This window comes from Bufo bufo, chromosome 4, assembly GCF_905171765.1.
Source record: "Bufo bufo chromosome 4, aBufBuf1.1, whole genome shotgun sequence".
Classification (NCBI taxonomy): domain Eukaryota; kingdom Metazoa; phylum Chordata; class Amphibia; order Anura; family Bufonidae; genus Bufo; species Bufo bufo.
In genome coordinates, this window is record NC_053392.1 from 610,234,987 (window position 1) to 610,255,487 (window position 20,501).

Here is a 20,501-nt window from a genome sequence, read left to right on the forward strand (position 1 = left end):
GATTTATGAACCTTATTTAGGACTTCTTGTTCCTCCTTACATCAGTTGTGTCTTTAGAAATTGTAAATGACCCCTGCCATCTACTTCGTTGACCTCCGCTCACCTTTGAACTCTAGACGGAGGTGCAAAGACCCCATGTTTAGGGGGGCAGGTAAAATACTGAACTCCAGAGATTGAGCCCTCGTTTTTACCATGAGGTTTGTCCAGCTCAATGCCGCACCAGTACCCTGCGAGGAGAGAAGACGGCACATGTTAGGGCGACATAAAGCACAACCTCCAGTGCAATCATCCAGTGAGAGCAACGATTTTTTACAGCCAGCGGGTAACCTGTCTGCAGATCAGCTGTGTTCATAAGAAGCCACCAGCAATCTGAAGTCCTCCTGGAAAGATGGCTGCCAGCAAGGCACAAGTACAGGGACTACTGTGCAAAAGTTTTAAGCACGTGTGGAAAAAAAGGCTGCAAAGTAGGGAATGCTTTAAACAATACAAGTGTTATTTTTATTAATTAGCAAAATGCAAAGTGAATGAAGATAATCCACCAATATCTGGTGTGACCGCCCTCCGCCTTCAGCATCCGTTCTTCTAGGTACAGTGCAGACAGTCAGAGATTTTGTAGGATTAGGGCTCATGCACACGACCCTATGTTTGGGCCGCTATTTTTGCAGGTCGGATGCGGACCCATTCATTTCAATGGGACAGCAGAAGATGCATCCATCCCACGGCCCCGCAAAAAAAAAGTAGAACATGGCCTAGTCTTGTCCGTTTTGCGGACAAGGATAGGACAATTCTACTGGAGTTCCGTGCTTTGTCGACGGTAAAACGGATACGATCGTATGAATGAGGCCTTATGTGTAGGATTGACCAATAACAGCAGAAAAACAATTAAAGGGGTTGTCTCATCACAGACAATGGGGGCATATTAGGGGTGGGCGATATGGCCTAAAATCTATATTGCGATATAATTTTAAGCATGTGCAATATGCGATATATATCGCGATATATTGTTTTCTATATTGGGGGGGGGAGGGTGTTTAAACTTTTTTTTAGCCTCCTTAAGGGCTAGAACCCTTGTCATTTTCACCCTAACAGATCTCTATCAGGGTGAATAGGACTTTACACTCTCCCTGCTGCCCTGTGCACACAACAGCAGGGAGCTGACCATGGCAGCCAGCCTTTCATGTGCCCCCCAGCCTCTCATGTTCCCCCCAGCCTCTCATGTGCCCCCCAGCGCCTGATCCGCCCCCCAGCCTCTCGCTCTTATCAGCCCCCGATCCGCCCCCCAGCCTCTCCCTCTTATCAGCCCCCTCTGGTAACTCAAACCCACCCCCCCTCCCTCCCCAGTATTAATCATTGGTGGCAGTGGCCACAGGGTCCCCCTCCCCCCCCCCATCATTGGTGGCAGTGGGCAGTTCCGATCGGTTACCCTGGCAGCCAGGACGCTACTGAAGTCCTGGCTGCCATGGTATGTTAGTGAGCAGCATTATACTCACGTGCGCCGTGGCCGCTCCTTCTTCTCATAGGTCTGTGCGGCGCATTGCTAATGCTATAAGCATTAGCAATGCGCCGCACAGACAGAAGAAGGAGCGACCGGTGTTCTGCCACTTTTCTATACCCGGACAAAAGTCTATACCCGGAAGTGATGTAGCTGCACCGAAAGTCACGTGGACGCGTTGGAATCAGCTGGAGGAGGGGCTGTTCGTGCTGCGCAAGCGCATTCGGCTAAAGTATAGTAATCTAGCAGAACGCCGCGAGCCCGTAATTTGTACGCTCGACACGCATCGGGCTCGGCCTCGCTGCGCTCGGCATTTGCTAAAACTAGCTCTGTGCCGCCATTGATAGTAAAGAAAGAAATAGATGGTAAAGAAAGAGATGGATGGTAAAGAAATGGAGGGCTGGGAAAATGCAGGGGCTTTCTGCCATATTAACATACTTTATCCGAATGCGCTTGCGCAACTGAGGGGTTAATTGCGGCGGATCGCAGCGTGCAGTCATAGGGGCCGGGATATGGCCGGCACATGAACGCTACGTTGGTATTCAGGCATTCATTGGTGGCGCAGTGGCCACAGTCCCTCCCCTCCTCCTCCTACTCTGTCCTTATTGGTGGCCAGCGGCAGCCGCGCACAGTGGGGAGGGAGGGACTCCCTCCTTCTCCACTGTGCCGGCTCAGTAGAACATGGTGCGTGCCGAGAGAGCGATCATTCACTACCGGTCATATCGCGGTCCGGCGATATAGGCGATATGCACAAAATCCATATCGTGGCACAAATTTATATCGCATATCGACTATATCGCCCACCCCTAGGGCATATTGCTAGGACATGCCCCTATTGTCTTATAGGTGTGGGTCCCACCGTTAGGAACCGCACCTATATCGAGAACGGAGCCCTGAAAGTTTTGGAGATTCATTGTCTACTTTCATTGTCTATGGGGCTGCTGAAAATAGCCAGTCTTGTGGGGTGCGCTCCCATTCACTTCTATGGAGAGCGCGCTTAGTGGTGGCCGTACCAGAGTCCTCCAGCCACAACTTTGTGGGGCTCCTTTCCCGACAGGGTGGATAAAAATCAATGATTAAAAAAAATGGATTTTTTTTTTTATATGAAATGCTTTTTGAGGAAAATATATTACCATCCAAAGGTTATTCCATCATGAAATAAAGATTAGTTTTTTAATTATGTAGAATAAGGCTGTACGTGGACTCCTATATTGTTGAATGGATTAGGCAGTGGCTGAGGGACAGACAACAGAGGGTTGTAGTCAATGGAGTATATTCAGACCAAGGTTTTGTTACCAGTGGGGTACCTCAGGGATCTGTTCTGGGACCCATATTGTTTAATATATATTTAAGAAGGCCTCGATGGTAAGGTGTGTCTTTTTGCTGATGACACAAAGATTTGTAACAGGGTTGATGTTCCTGGAGGGATACACCAAATGGAAAAGGATTTAGGAAAACTAGAGTAATGGTCAAAAATCTGGCAACTAAAATTTAATGTTGATAAGTGCAAGATAATGCACCTGGGGCGTAAAAACCCAAGAGCAGAATATAAAATCAGTGATACAGTCCTAACCTCAGTATCTGAGGAAAGGGATTTAGGCGTCATTATTTCAGAAGACTTAAAGGTAGGCAGACAATGTCATAGAGCAGCAGGAGATGCTAGCAGAATGCTGGGGTGTATAGGGAGAGGCATTACCAGTAGACAGAGGGAGGCGCTCATGCCGCTCTACAGAGCACTAGTGAGACCTCATCTGGAGTATTGTGCGCAGTACTGGAGACCATGGGCCAGATTTATCATTCCTCTGACAGCTCACTCCACTTTCACATATGGCTAAAGTCAGTTTTAGCCAAGTCAGATTTATGATCGGCCCTTTAAGACTGTAATAAATGGGGTTTGACGGTAGCAGTTTATCCGTCAGTAAGCAGCTTTACAAAAGTCGCACATCTTTACGAAAAAGTCGCACGTTTTTATGAAAAAGTCGCATGTTCTATTAAAAAGTCTCATAAGATAAGCATGGTCCTCACTGGAGTGAAATTGCGACTTTTTTGCGACTTTTTAAATAATCCCAATAGTAAATCTGTCTAGAGATTCATTTACATAAGAAAACACGCCCACTTTCAGAAAACTGGCAAGCATAGTGCAGAGCAGAAAAAAGTCGCAAATTTTCTGCGCAGTTTTAGCGTTTGGGACTTTTTTTGGGACTTTTTCACTCCATTATTCTGACCTGAGCTAATGATAAATCTGGCCCCATATCTCCAGAAGGATATTGATACTTTGGAGAGAGTTCAGAGAAGAGCTACTAAACTGGTACATGGATTGCAGGATAAAACTTACCAGGAAAGATTAAAGGACCTTAACATGTATAGCTTGGAAGAAAGACGAGACAGAGGGGATATGATAGAAACTGCTAAATACATAAAGGGAATCAACAAGGTAAAAGAGGAGAGAATATTTATAGAAGAAAAACTGCTACAAGAGGACATAGTTTTAAATTAGAGGAGCAAAGGTTTAAAAGTAATATCAGGAAGTATTACTTTACTGAGAGAGTAGTGGATGCATGGAATAGCCTTCCTGCCGAAGTGGTAGCTGCAAATACAGTGAAGGAGTTTGAGCATGCATGGGATAGGCATGAGGCCATCCTTCATATAAGATAGGGACGGGGGCTATTCATAGTATTCAGTATATTGGGCAGACTAGATGGGCCAAATGGTTCTTATCTGCCGACACATTCTATGTTTCTATATGTGTCATTTTTTTGGGTAAATAAATTCCATTAATCCATTCACAATGTCTTGCTCTTTCAGAGGTTTTTGTAAGATTATTGGGCAGTTTCTCTGCCTACAAGATATTATCACAGATGCTTGGTTTACTTTTGCAGTTCTCAAAACTGAATTTGACTCAGCAGAGATCACATGCCTCTTCTTCACAGCAAAAATGTTATAACATGAACAGAGTTGCGAAAAATACCTTAATCCGAACTTCTACAAACCTATGAATGCAGAATCAACCTAATCAAACTAATATGAAAAGTTGTTATTCTAAAAATCTTCATCTACTTGCATATTATAAGTTATACCAGCAAGAACTAGTCTTCATGTAGAAAACTATGATTTAAAGGGTTTCTATCACTTCGTTTCACCTATTTAGCTTTCAGACACTAGCGATCCGCTAGTGTCTGCTTTATCTAACCATCCTAATATAAGAGCTTATTGTCCTGCCGTTTAGCTAAAAAAATAACTTATATAGATATGCAAATGAGCCTCTAGGTGCTATGGGGGCGTGATTAGCACCTAGAGGCTCCGTCTACCTTAACAAACTGCCGCCGCCCAGCGCGTCCCTCCAGCCCGCCCATCTCCTCCGGAATGCGATGCTCCTCGTATTCGGCGCATGCGCAGTGAATGTCTGATCGCTTCCCTGCTCAGACATCTCCACTGCGCCTGTTCCTCGGAGCGCTATGACATCATCGGCGCAGGCGCAGTGGAGATGTCTGAGCAGGGAAGCGATCAGACATTCACTGCGCATGCGCCGAATACGAGGAGCATCGCATTCCGGAGGAGATGGGCGGGCTGGAGGGACGCGCTGGGCGGCGGCAGTTTGTTAAGGTAGACGGAGCCTCTAGGTGCTAATCACGCCCCCATAGCACCTAGAGGCTCATTTGCATATCTATATAAGTTATTTTTTTAGCTAAACGGCAGGACAATAAGCTCTTATATTAGGATGGTTAGATAAAGCAGACACTAGCGGATCGCTAGTGTCTGAAAGCTAAATAGGTGAAACGAAGTGATAGAAACCCTTTAAATCAAGCCTTAATGACTAGTGATTTAAATCGTGATTTAAATCAAATCCACCCTGGTTCCCGATATAGGCACGGGTCCCAGAGGTGGGACCTGCACCTATAAGACAATGGGGGCATATCCTAGCGATATGCCTCCATTGTCTGTGATGAGACAACCCCTTTAAGATCTTAGTTTCAGAAAACCCCTTAAATAACGTCAAACTCAGCTCTGCTAACCCAACTATATACAACTCTGCGATATCGCTGCATTATTTATTTATTTTACTCACTTATTGCGCAGCGCTTTACAGACATCACCATCACGCTGGTCCCTATCAGTATGTCTTTGAAGTGTGGGAGGAAACCGGAGTACCCGGAGGAAACCCCCACAAGCACAGGGATGCCACACACTCAGCTCTGCTACCTCAGACATTAGCCCTGCGGGAGGGGCTGTTCTCTCCTAGGCTTGTATGTCAGAGCATCTCACATGACATTTGGAGTTGGCAGAAAAGCCGTGATAAAAATAAAACACTTTTACTTGATTAAATCAAAGCTTGAAATGTTAAGTCCTGTAAACGCGGCTCTACGTCGTTCTCGCTAACAAGATTACAGCGACTGACAGCGTGCACCGCGACCTCAGGACATCCCAGAATGAAACGCACCCAATATGCATTTCTAACCACTGTTCGCAGTCAATGAGATGGATGCAGAATGCAAAGAACACTCCGGCTGAAATCCAAGGTGCCGATGCCGCCATCCTTGACATGTGCCATCACGGGACAACTCAGTAGCCTGACATATATGAAAAGTCTACAGGCTCAGACGACTGTTCTCTCGGTTGTATTGCCAGCTCTGGATCAATAGGATATAGATGAGATACACAGAAATTAGATACGGTAGTATATCTAATAGGCCGCTATAATAGCACTGGTAGTGAGAGGGGTCCCAGCATGAAATTGCTCAGCTGCTTTTCTCTATGATAAATTTCTATGTACCTTCAGCCACCACTAGAGGGAGCTCACTACATACATACAGCTCCCAATGAGGTCAATGGATTTGCACAAATCTGTATACAGTGAGCTCCCTCTAGTGGTGACGGTCGGCAGCTTTTTTATTTGAATTTATGACGATACAAAACTCCATTTATAACATTAGTCTGGTCTGCATATGGCCCACTTATGAAGGACGTTTAACCAATTTTGGATCCAATCGCAAACTGTACTGCCTAAACCAATGGACCTTAACTCGTGCCATAACCACACGTGAGGGGCGGTATCAAATGATTTACAATGGCAGTGCTCTTTTGGTGAAGCTCTGTCCAAATCCAGACCAGGGTGGCTGTCAAGAGCCTTCAGTCCTGCCTACAGATGCATCAGAGAACATCAGGGGCCCAGCATACAACGTCCTGACATCAGCAAGCATCCGGATGTTGAGAGTGGCAATGAATAGAGGTGAAGAAGTATACAGGTTTCTTCTTTTATTGTCTGCTCTAGGGTTGGAGATTCTTTTAGGGTACCAGGGAATTGGTCTGGGGTCCACATTCATTTTAGGGTGTCTGGTCTCGGGTCCAAATTTATTTTAGGGATATTGTCTGGGATCCAAATTCAATTCTTTAGGTCTGGGGTCCAAATTCATTTTAGGGTGTCTGGTCTAGGGTCTAAATTCATATTAAGGTGCCTGTTCTCTGGTCCAAATTTATTTTAGGGATATGGCCTGGGGTCCAAACACATTTTAGGGTGTCTGATCTAGGGTCCAAATTCATTTTAGGGTGTCTGGTCTGGTGTTTAAATTCATATCAGGGTGTCTGGTGCAGATATATTTTTGGGATATGGTCTGGGGTCCAAATTCATTTTAGGGTGTCTGGTCTGGAGTCCAAATTAATTTTAGGGTGTCTGGTCTGGAGTCCAAATTAATTTTAGAGATATGGTCTGGGATCCAAATTCATTTTAGGGATATGGTCTGGGATCCAAATTCATTTTAGGGTGCCTGCTTTAGGGTCCAAATCTATTTTAGAGTGTCTGGGGTAAATAGCGGACATTTCCTAAAATGAGCTGAGAATCCCTGCTTTAGAGAAATCCCCCGTCCTGGCTTCTGCTTCCTAATTCATAAAAAAAAAAAAAAAAAAACACGTATTTTCTGTCGCACATATTTTTTCCTTTGTATATCACCTTGATAGATGAGCTCTCAAGTCTCCCCACTGGTGACATGGATGACAGAAAACCCAGACACTTACTCTGACCACCTGAAACAACATTACAGCAGCAGGAGACGGCTAAGCATGTGCACTGACAGATACTGGTCAAGTGCAATCTCATCCCGATCGGCGGCAATGCAGCGTGTCACTCAGGTGAGTGAGAAAATCAATATTTAATTCACTTACACTGATTCCATTAAATGACTGACACAGGCAGTTTTCTTTGAGATGGTTACGCTTTAAATAGTAAAGCATTTAATGAGTCTTTGCTCTTAGGCATTTAACCCCTCAATGATCACCCCACCTCAGTGTCCTTTGGGCAGTCGTTGGCCACTGCAGCAGTGATGTGTTATTACATGGAGGCCACCGAATACAGAAACAGAACAGGTCTGCCCGAGCAAAAGATGTAGTCTCTGGCTTATAGAGAGGATGCCGAGTGGGAAACCGCCCTGAACAGCATCCATATGTCCTTAAAGGGCATGTGGGAAGGGGTTGCCTTAAGCAAGACAAACCCTTTTATCCCATGTGCCATAGATTTAAGGTTAACCCAACTGTTGGGAAAATTATGAATGTTTGAATTATATGTGTTAGGATATATGCAATCGACATAATGCAGGATACAGGGAGAGGAATCATAGAACTGTAATCCTTTACAGAAAGCCCAGGTAGCATAAAAATAACTGTTCTGCACATATATGGGCAAGATAATGAAAGTGAAGAATAACTAATTCTGATTTATAATGGAATTAACTTTGAATCATTACATATTTAGGTAGGTATCATTCTGTATTTCTTCTGAAACTCTGCTTTAACATCACAGACTGCAACAGTTACTTATGTGACGTGATTGCCACATGGCGGCTGTCCCTTTTCTGCAGCCAGCACAGTACCAATACTGCTTAGAGACAGAAAAGTGATGTCAGACATACTGGTTACTACAGTAAGACTACAGTGCAACTTTTATCATCAACCCCAAATATATGGTTGTCAGGCAGCTTAACTCTAGCCACTGGTCTGTCACAGATAGCTCAGATCTTTATAAGATGGTATAACCATCAGGGTAGGTCATCAATATCAAATCGGCGAGGGTCCGACAACCAGCACCCCCCGCCAATCACTTCCGATGAGCACCATGGTCTCATCCAAGCCCATTAGATCATGCTCATCAGTCACATGACCTGGGCGCAGCTGAGACCCATTCAAGTGACTGGGTCTGGGCTCCAATACTAAGCACAGCCACTATTCAATGTATGGCGCTGTTCTCAGTAAGCTGCAGCACTCACTGGAGTGACACAGCCTCCTCAAACAGCTGATCAGCAGGGGTGTCAGGTGTTGGACACCCACCTACCTGGAAAACCCCTTTAAACTTCCTTTAATGAAGCGTTACAATCCAAGAGCACATCCAAAACATCTATTATAAGGACAAGGTGGATTGCATGACTTACCTGGTGCAAAGCTTGTTTTGCCATAAAATCTTATAGTGCCAAGTCTCTGACCGACCACAAGAACCCGGTCACCAGGCTGGAATTCCGTCTGCTCGGAGGTTAGGCTACCCCTAGAGGATAACACAGGCGGCTGAAGACCTGTGAAGAGAGTCAATGTAATAAACTGGAAGAAGAAGGGACACACATGAAGGGGAGTGTAAGAATGAGGTGTGAAAAGTCACCACACCACTATGATATTTTACCATAATAGTGCACCAATACAAAACGTGATTAAATAGTGATAAAAAAAGTGATTTGGAAATTTCTTAAAATGGATCTCCACAGCACAATATGTGACGTGACTAAAACCACAGCTTCACCGTGAACATTAACTGGCGACATAGAAGCTGAAGTGTGGACTGAAGTGCAACCAGGAGATTTCTGTGCAGGAGCAGGAAGCTCTGGAGTCACACAACACAGCGATAGACTGGACTCATAGCATTACCAGTCTTTAATGTAGAGGACCGGGGCCGGCAATGACTGGGGAGGGGCGGCTTGGTCTCAACAAAGGAGGAGGATGACGATGAGGAGGAGAATGAGCTTGAAGAAAAACTGCTGTATCTGATGTAGAATGCTGCAAAGTGGAATGAAATATACAAAGTTCCAGACAAAGCAACGAATGAAGTGGGGTCTGAGACACCACACAATGCAAAAATATATCTGCAAGGCTGAACTTAGCCTCTTCTCATGCCACCCCCTCCTCCAAGCCCCTTCAGCAGCTGTATGGGCTGCCTCTATGGTATGTACGCCTTTACACCCACACATACTCAAGATACATACACATATGGACGTAACAGGAAATAAGAAAGCGCTGCATGGACGTGGTCATGTGACCACAGCCCAGAACGGAAGATAGGGAAAGGTAAAAGAAATACGTTACAAAACTAGAGCTGCCTTCATGAATGATTATATTACAGGATGCTGATGCTAAACAGATGTTCACATGGCAGATTTCTCCATCGGAAAACTACTCGCCAGAAATTCAAGGCTGACCCTTGGAATTCTACTGTGGCACCATTTCATGGCACATATCATTTATTAACGTAAAATACGGTAAAGTTAGAATAAATTCAAAATCTACTATTCTAGCAAGGTTTTTTTGGGCCATTTACAGCAAATATTTAAACTTTTATGGCTCAGTACAAACATGAATATGACAGATATGTACAGTATTTATTTTTTTACATTTTCATAATTTTGCAAAAAAACACACACGATTTATGGGGGGGGAAAAAAAGACCTTCATTTTGCCTCCTTCCAAGAGGAAACAACTCCATTAACACTGCTGTATGAGGGCTGTTTTATTTTTGAGGGGCAATCTATCATTTTCATCCGTACCATTTTGGAGTACATATTTACGGCCATGATTTTATATATTTTTTGGGTGGAAAAAAAAAAAACCCAGAAAATCCGCCATTTTATTTATGTGATGATGTATAAACAGTTAACTCCACTCTTTGGGATGTCACCATGGCGGCCGTACCAAAATACATATTTTTTTTAAGGATGAACTATTCTTAAAAAAATAAAAAATAGATTTATCAAAAAAAGTTTACTTTTTTGTGGTAAACATTTTTACATTTAAAGGCTATGTACACCCTCGGAGACAGTTTTTGTTAATGATCGCATTTTACTCATTTGTGGCTGAAAATCATATTTTCAATTCAATTGCTCTTTATTCAAAATATTGAGCTGTTCTGTCACAAAGGGTTAACAGTTTTTTAAACTGTGTGACTGCTAATTTCCCTTTGTGCCGGTCATCTAATAACCCTTATCTCTAAACTACTGAGAGGTCATAAACACTTATTTAAGCCACATTCTTATCAGTAAGATAAGAGCTGAGCTATAATGAGTGTTTATAATGTGAGAGAGCAGAGATAAGGAGCCCGTCAGCTCCCCTAGATGACGGAAAAAGAGAAAATACACATCCTGCTAATAGAACATCTCAGCTCTGTATAGAAAAAAATGATTCCATATTTTTAATAAAGACCAATTGAAAAAATTATTTTTAGCTCAAAATGAGTAAAACGCAATAATAATTTTTTTTTTTACCCCAAAGGTCTACATAGCCTTTAGTTATACATCTGCTTTCTTCTAAAGTGGCTTAAAATCCATACTATTTTAATGCATCATTGCCTGTCAGCATTGCACTGACAGGCAACATATTAGTCCAAGCCTCATGCAGGGCCTGACAGATACCAATGGCTGCCCTGATGACCTTTGTGAGCCCCGGCGGCTCCTATAGTAATTAGTGTTGAGCGAAGCGAGCTTCATCAGAAGTCGCTGCGTTTAAAACTTCGGAATAATACTGTACGGAGAGACATCTCCGTTCAGTATTAGAATGTATGTGCTCCGATGAGCCGAAGTTAGTTATTCACAAAGTCGTGCGTGACATGGTTGAATAACTTCGGTAGTTGATTCACGCGACTTTGTGAATAACTAACTTCGGCTCATCAGAGCCCATACATTCTAATACTGTACGGAGGCGAATGCGGACAGTTGCACCGTGGTCGGTAGCCGTGTTTTGCGGATCTGTAATTTGCGGACCACAAAACACATACGGACGTGTGAATGCGCCCTAATACAGATAAAAACACACAATTTATAACTAATATATATACACTAGAGATCATGCAGCTTATTCTAATTTCTGAATATTAGGGAGAACACAGTGAAACTATGCCCTCAGATGTATTTAACCCTTCCCCAGCCATAGATGAACAGGTGCATCCACTGATCTGGGATTATCAACATGCAGTGTAGGTTTCTGGTCAAACAGATGGGACAGAGAATGAAGGTGCAGAGGAAAGAAGCAGAGGTGATGGAAAATATTCGTCATAGGTGGAGGCAGCGGAGGTAATGCACGGCTGACAGCAGCTTTCATCTGCTGCCTTCATGAGAATGACTGGTGTCGGAGATGGAATTACACCTAATCCCCCGAGGTCTGTGTCTATTTTAAGATTGTCTCTCTTATTCTGTACAAATGGATGGTGTTATCACCTTTCTTAGAGGACGAAGAATTCATGGACTCGTCGTTGCTTTGGATAAATGTCGAGCTTTTCTTGAAGGGAGGCAGCCTGTCAGGAGAATGAGGAAAAAGTATTACAAGCTCATGTACATATTTCTATAGGACACTGTCAATGTTTGGACTAAATTAAAAGTGATCGACCAAAGACAGTCAATCACAATTGCTATTGGAAACAGTCAGCAAGCATTCTATTACACTCCTACCAGCTTTGCTGAGCTCCAATAATGTGCAGGATAGTGATTCTTCTCTGCACCAAACAAATGAACAGTGTCTGGTGCAAATGATCACAACAACAAGCTCTGTGCAGGGACTGAACAAGCAAGAAACACTGGGAGATTTAAGCTCTGAAGCTGCAGAAGAGTGCAGCTCTGGAGTATAATGCAGAATGTAACTCAGAATCAGTACAGTATAAGTAATATAATGTATGTACACAGTGACTCCGGCAACAGAATAGTGAGTGCAGCTCTGGAGTATAATACAGGATGTAACTCAGGATCAGTACAGGATAAGTAATGTAATGTATGTACACAGCGACTGCACCAGCAGAATAGTGAGTGCAGCTCTGGAGTATATTACAGGATGTAACTCAGGATCAGTACAGGATAAGTAATGTAATGTATGTACACAGTGACTGATCCAGCAGAATAGTGAGTGCAGCTCTGGTGTATAATACAGGATGTAACTCAGGATCAGTACAGGACAAGTAATGTATGTACACAGTGACTGCACCAGCAGAATAGTGAGTGCAGCTCTGGAGTATAATACAGGATGTAACTCAGGATCAGTACAGGATAAGTAATGTAATGTATGTACACAGTGACTGCACCAGCAGAATAGTGAGTGCAGCTCTGGAGTATAATACAGGATGTAACTCAGGATCAGTACAGGATAAGTAATGTAATGTATGTACACAGTGACTGCACCAGCAGAATAGTGAGTGCAGCTCTGGAGTATAATACAGGATGTAACTCAGGATCAGTACAGGATAAGTAATGTAATGTATGTACACAGTGACTGCACCAGCAGAATAGTGAGTGCAGCTCTGGAGTATAATACAGGATGTAACTCAGGATCAGTACAGGATAAGTAATGTAATGTATGTACACAGTGACTGCACCAGCAGAATAGTGAGTGCAGCTCTGGGGTATAATACAGGATGTAACTCAGGATCAGTACAGGATAAGTAATGTAATGTATGTACACAGTGACTGCACCAGCAGAATAGTGAGTGCAGCTCTGGAGTATAATACAGGATGTAACTCAGGATCAGTACAGGATAAGTAATGTAATGTATGTACACAGTGACTGCACCAGCAGAATAGTGAGTGCAGCTCTGGAGTATAATACAGGATGTAACTCAGGATCAGTACAGGATAAGTAATGTAATGTATGTACACAGTGACTGCACCAGCAGAATAGTGAGTGCAGCTCTGGGGTATAATACAGGATGTAACTCAGGATCAGTACAGGATAAGTAATGTAATGTATGTACACAGTGACTCCACCAGCAGAATAGTGAGTGCAGCTCTGGAGTATAATACAGGATGTAACTCAGGATCAGTACAGGATAAGTAATGTATGTACACAGTGACTGCACCAGCAGAATAGTGAGTGCAGCTCTGGAGTATAATACAGGATGTAACTCAGGATCAGTACAGGATAAGTAATGTAATGTATGTACACAGTGACTGCACCAGCAGAATAGTGAGTGCAGCTCTGGAGTATAATACAGGATGTAACTCAGGATCAGTACAGGATAAGTAATGTAATGTATGTACACAGTGACTCCACCAGCAGAATATTAAGTGCAGCTCTGGGGTATAATACAGGATGTAACTCAGGATCAGTACAGGATAAGTAATGTAATGTATGTACACAGTGACTCCACCAGCAGAATAGTGAGTGCAGCTCTGGAGTATAATACAGGATGTAACTCAGGATCAGTACAGGATAAGTAATGTATGTACACAGTGACTGCACCAGCAGAATAGTGAGTGCAGCTTTGGAGTATAATCCAGGATTAGTACAGAATAAATAAAGTATTCATGTACATACATTGACTGTGCAGATTAATTCTATATGTAAACTCTCATAAATTCTAGGCAGACCCTCATATTTTATGAAATGTAAGTTTTATACACCATAACTAACCGGTGTTAATTTTTGATGTAACTCGGCTCAGGTCGATCTTAGTAGATTTGATAGAACCGGTTGTCTTGCTAGATGAGTGTCTGATAAATGTCTTCATTGGCTCGTTTGCTCGTCTTACCTTGGACAGTGGCGCAAAGATACCTGATTGGAGATACATTAATGCTTTTTCTTACAAGAGAACATAATATACTAAGGTTACTAAGACTCACCCCAGGTTTAGACAACAGAAAATTATAAAAGCAATATTTTCTACTTTGTCAACCTTCTCTGGTGGTTTAATGAAGTGGAGGGGTCAAGGTCACTAACTTTGGGGTCTAGTGTAGAGGGGGTTAATAGTTTTGGTCAGCTCTAGTTAACCTTAGTGTGTCATCTGCTGACCACTGTTACATTGCAATGGCGAACGCGGTCCCCTCATTAAATGTGCCTATCCACGGTACTGTTCCTGGTTTGGCCCCTCACACTTGTGACATCATCACACCCTCAGCTGCAGTTTAATCAGATCTCTTTTTCTCCTTAAGGCTACTTTCACACCTGCGTTCGTTGCGGATCCGTCTTGTATCTGCACAGACGGATCCGCACTGATAATGCAAACGTTGTATCCGTTCAGAACGGATCCGTTTGCATTATTCTTTAAAAAAAAGTCTAAGTCAGGAGGGATCCGTTTGGCTCTGCATCGTCAGGCGGACATCAAAACGCTGCAAGCAGCCTCCAGAGCGGAATAGAGGCAGAACGGAGCCAAACTGATGCCTTCTGAACGGATCCTTATCCATTCGAAATGCATTGGGGCTGGACTGATCCGTTTTGGGCCGCTTGCGAGATCCTTGAAACGGATCTCACAAGCGGACCCAGAAACGCCAGTGTGAAAGTAGCCTAACTGCAGTGCGGAGACCTTCAAGATGGAGAGGGTTGTGTTCCTAACAGTCCCCTCCATGTAATGATCGTTCAGCCTCTTCTCCTGCCTGAACTGATCACATAGATCAATGTCAGGCAGGAAAAAGAGAAGTGTGCAGACGCACAGCCATAAGAGTGCTCTGCCGGATCAGTAAAGGCTATGTACCCCTTCGGGGGCAATTTTTTTGTTATGACTGCATTTTATTAGAATTTATTAAAAATATTCAGCTGTTGTGTCACAAAGGGTTAACTGTCTAGCTGTGTGAATCGTACTTTTTACTTTCACTTTGTGCCGTTCATCTAATAAACCTGATCTCTAAATCAGGGCTCATGCACACGGCCGTTGTCCTGCCGTTCCATGCATTGGGGACCGCAATTTGCAGTCCCTAATGCACGGGCACCATCCTTGCGGCCGCCACGACGGATCCAGACCCATTCAACTTGAATGGGTCCGTGATGCGTTTACACCGCCAAAAAAATAGAACATGCACTCATTTTTTGCGGTGCGGAGGCACGGAGAGAAACCCCACGGAAGCGCTCCGTAGTGCTTCTGTGGGGTTCCATGCCTCCGTTCCGCACCGACCTTCCGGATTTCCGCATCCGTGATGTGGGGTGCACACGGCCTCTGCCCGCATATTGCGGACCTGCTGTTTTCCATGTGCATGAGCCCTTACTAAAAAGTCCAAGCACTTACCGTATTTAAGCCACATTCTTATCAGTAAGATAAGAATTGAGCTATAATGAGTGTTTAGGAGGTCAGAGATCAGAGATCAGAGGTAAGGAGCCGTCAGCTGAGCTGCCTGATGGAAACAGCAAAAATACAGAGCCTGCTCCTAGAAAATCTCAAGGCTGTACAGAGAAAAGGATTCAAAATTTTTATAAAAACTAATTGAAAAAATGATTTTTAGCTCAAAATAAGTACAATGCAATAATAAATAAAAAATGCCCCCAAAGGTTTACATAGCCTTTAAGGAAGCAGTCAGGAGGTCTAGTACTGCCAGACCACCCTAATGGCGAACTGCAAGATGCAGGCACTTTTTAGCAAGATTTTTTTCTTGCTAAAAAACGCATCTTATAATTCAAAAATACAGGATAATAACAGACACGTATTGCTGCTAAGCACTCCATTTATCTCATGCAGGTCTGAGGGGAAGTCTTCCTGTCTGCTGACGCCGGCTCTACAATCACTGGCGTGATCTATAACATAATACACACACTCGTACCATGTTTAGGAGAACACTTAAAATACTGGACTCCACCCACGCTGCCATCATTCTTCCCGTCCGCTTCTTCCATCTCTATCCCGGCCCACTGGCCCGTAGCGAACCGAGTGGGTCCGCAGTACCTTAACGTGCCGACCTACAAAGTGACAGAAGTCAAATGTAAGGAATTTAACAAGGAAGCAAGAGAAAACCAAACTTATCGGACCCCTCACCACAGGGGCTTCCATTAGCAAGTGCTCCAATGTAATGATCTGTCAAGGACGCCAGAGACCGGAGGTCAATCACAGATTTCTATGTACGCCTTGCCAATATATATTTAACCCCCTCCTGCCCCCTTACATAACAGAGAATCAAGGGCTTTAGGTAGCTGCCGCACCTTTATGTGTTACAAGTAACTACAACATGCCCCAAAAAACAAAAGACTCAATATTGCTGCCCAGATGCGAACATAGAAAAGTTCCAGACTGGGGAGATGAAAAAAATACCAAAACGTTATGCGGTTTGGAAGGGGATAACATTTTGATTTAGTGGCATTTCTCCATACGTTAAAGTGAACCTCCGATGACTACAGGTCCCATAACCGGGCTATATACCCGAAGATCTGGACTCTATGATGTGCCGTTCCTTTATTATTCCTTCTAGAAGTTATGTATGAATTACTAGCAGTCTACAATGAATGTCCAGCTGGGTGTTACCAGTTGGGCGGTGGGGGTGTCCCTGCACAGTCTGACACTATCCCATCATCTCCCTCAGGGACACGTCCCCAACTGGTAACAACCAGCTGGACCTTCATTTCAAACTGCTAGCAATTGCAATTCATTCATAAATTCCAGAAGGGGTAACAGAGGAGTCATAAGAATTGAGGCTCCAGAATTGTTATTACATGGGAAATCAAGTAGTTACTAAAACAGACACATCGGGAGAGGTGACGGGTCGTCTTTAAGAAAAAGTCACAAATAAATACAGGAAATGTCGCTTTCCTTTCAATGACCCTCATTACATGAAGAGAGCGGGTAATTACACCCCTTAACCCACTGTCCCAGAAAACAAGGACAGCTGGCACCAGCGGCAGTCCCTGATTGTTTCGTAGGATGAGAACTGTGAGCCATATGGAAAGGGCGGGCCGCGCGGCCATCGCACATACGCAGGGACTGAGCTGCCAAATGGCTGCATTATGGGGCTCAAGATTATTAAAGCTAAAAGAAACACGGGCCACGTGGTCCAGATACGAGCCTCAGATCAAGAGTACGAAGCAGCAGACGGGGGGGATTACGGAGGAACCCAGATATAACGCCTCATTTTCTGCATCCTACTAATAACCTCTGAATCAGCTCTCTCCGATCTCTGCCTGCTGACAGTGAGCGGGAAGATTGTAGTTAATACAGAGGCTGAAAATCCTATACAAGCCTAATATTATTTTTTTTGTTCACAGCTGAGGGTTTGTTACAGTTGCATCCAGCCTAGACAATCCTGTGTGAATTAAGCAGCATCCAGTTTACCTGCACTGATACACTAACAAAATAGGACACAGATTTGTGCAACGGATGCTCTTATCTCACTGTAGATTGCAGAGACTGGATACAATGGTAGCAAACCCTCAGCTGTGAGAAGTAGTATGGCTGTACAGGTTTTCAAAAACCCATTGATTTACCGACAGCAAGCAAAGATCTTGAAAATGGTGAAGAATTTAAATACAAAGTCCATTAGAAAGTTCTGTCTAAGGCTCCATTCACACGTCTGCAAATGGGTCAGCATCCGTTCCGCAATATCGGGAACGGGTGCGGACCCATTAATTCTCTATGGGGCCGGAAGAGATGCGGAGAGCACACTATGCGCTCTCCGCATCTTCAGAGCGCGACCCCGAACCTGCAAAAAAATAGAACATGTCCTATTCTTGTCCGCAATTGCGGACAAGAATAGGCAGTTCTATGGGGGGTGCCGGCCGGGTGTATTGCGGATCCCTAACTGCTTAATGCCACTGTGAATGGACCCTAACTGCTTAATGCCATAGTTGCTACTGACTGCAGCATATGAGGGGTTAAACCGTTGGGATTTGAGTTTCATGATCCCAGCCGTTGCAGCAGAGCGTCCGCTATGATCTACAGCTCCTGTGCCCGCACCGTACATTCACGCTACTGCCATTAAAAACATAGCACCAGCTCTATAAATGTACAGTTAATGTGTCCAAGGGGTTAAAAAGGATGTTTCTTTTAGTAAATACTTGCATTCCCCTATGGCTGTGATGGCTAACCTCCGGCACTCCAGATCTGGTAAAACTACAACCCCCAAGATACACACTTGCTTGGCTGTTCTCAAAACTCCATAGAAATGAATGGAGCATGCTGGGAGTCGTAGTTTCACCACAGCTGGAGTGCCGGAGGTGAGCCATCACTGCTATGGTACAGCAATTCTGCACTGTGTGCTCCTCTGTTATTCCTCTTGGAAATATAAGAATAAATGGGTGAATGGTGCCCCTCAGAAATCAATTTATTATTAAATTCCCAAAGCAGAGTTCTAAGAAAACCTACTTCAAATTTTTTTTTTTTTTTGGGGATCTCAAGTATTTACTAAAACAGACACGTCAGGAGGGAGGAAAAAACTGAAAAAAAAAATAATTATAGCTGCAAAACTGTAGGCTCACTGCGAGCCATACAAATACATCTGAATGACAAGGGAGCCCCCTGCTGGTCGCCTGTCACACTGCAAGATGAACCAATCTTTGTGCGGCGCTTACTGGACCAATTAGTCAGGTTTCAATCATCATCTGCTCTAATTGCCTCGACAGTGGATGCATGAATCCAGCTATAATCTGTGCGTCACATCTGACACGTTAACTGCTCCAAGATTGGCAAAACACATCAGTCACCGAGAAGCGGATCGTAAAGTGTAATGGATGCACCAGGGAATCAGAAGAGATACAAAGCGCAATAAATATGGCTACGCCCTCGCCTGCTGCCACTATGGTAAAAACAAGGGGACCCCGGGGCTATACTGCAGAGCTGATCTACCGGGGCCCATGAGGGAGACGTAGAGAAGAATCTCTAGAGCAACCAATCAGGTGGACAGCATGGTGGAAAGGCGCTAGATACAAAAGTACCCCAGCACGTCCCCCTCAGTTTCCAGCTTCCTTTTGCTTCAGAATACTGAGAAATACATAAAGACATCTTCTCCATATCACTGTAGTGTCTGTATGCAGGAAACAGGAGGCAGTACAGAAATTAACATCTCCGGTGCGAGCCCAGATGTGCTATTCACGTAGAATTGAAGTTAGTAGGACTGGTCCGAGGTGATCGTGCTACCGCTGTTTGTCTGTCTGAGACAGGTTACTAGTGTTGTGCTGATCTGTCCCATTTTCAGCTGGGTAACAGAAAACAGAGCAGAAAGAGCTTAAAGGGGTTGCCCAACTTGGGCGGGCATGTGAAGGGAACCATATTAACCTGGCTCCCAGCGCCTTCACTCCCCGGGTGTGCCACTAGGCTCCCTGGATGTAAACTTTCTGTTTTTACTCTGCTGCAGCAGCAATCTTCTGTGACCATCTGTCATGACGCAAGGGGAGCAGGTCACCGCTGCAACCAGAGATTGGCTTTGGCAGCGTCAAACAGGAAGCTTACATCCAGGGAGCCAACATGGCAGCGTCAAACAGGAAGCTTACATCCAGGGAGCCAACATGGCAGCGTCAAACAGGAAGCTTACATCCAGGGAGCCAACATGGCAGCGTCAAACAGGAAGCTTACATCCAGGGAGCCAACATGGCAGCGTCAAACAGGAAGCTTACATCCAGGGAGCCAACATGGCAGCGTCAAACAGGAAGCTTACATCCAGGGAGCCGACATGGCAGCGTCAAACAGGAAGCTTACATCCAGGGAGCCAACATGGCAGCGTCAAACAGGAAGCTTACATCCAGGGAGCCAACATGGCAGCGTCAAACAGGAAGCTTACATCCAGGGAGCCAACACCAGGAAACAAGAAGGTATGCTTCCTATTGCACGTCTGCCTGGGTAGCTGCCAAAACCCCTCCAAAGGTGCACGACCCCTTTAAAAATCTATCAGTTTTACTTGAAGGCAGTGCGGGAAGGCTTCTGCTGCATCTAGTCGAGGGACAGGACAGCGAGGAGCAGGTGGGGGGACCTGGCTGAGCTCCTGGGACACAGCGAGATTTCTTTACACTTTTCTCAATTTTAATTGTAATTTGAAAGTAAATAGAACCAAAAAGGAAAGGATGAGATGATGGGAAGAAGTGCTGGCATATTTTTTTTTAAAGT

The 20,501-nt window shown here is 44.3% G+C and overlaps 1 protein-coding gene across 1 annotated transcript in view; it reads right to left on the reverse strand.

The window, feature by feature from the left end:
• CLIP4 (CAP-Gly domain containing linker protein family member 4) overlaps positions 1–20,501 on the reverse strand; it is a 66,180-nt gene that overhangs the window by 14,442 nt on the left and 31,237 nt on the right. Inside the window, 6 exon segments of the mRNA XM_040430621.1 lie at positions 104–227; positions 8,908–9,045; positions 9,392–9,520; positions 11,947–12,023; positions 14,125–14,266; positions 16,240–16,375. Coding sequence (XP_040286555.1) covers positions 104–227; positions 8,908–9,045; positions 9,392–9,520; positions 11,947–12,023; positions 14,125–14,266; positions 16,240–16,375 — 746 coding nt within the window.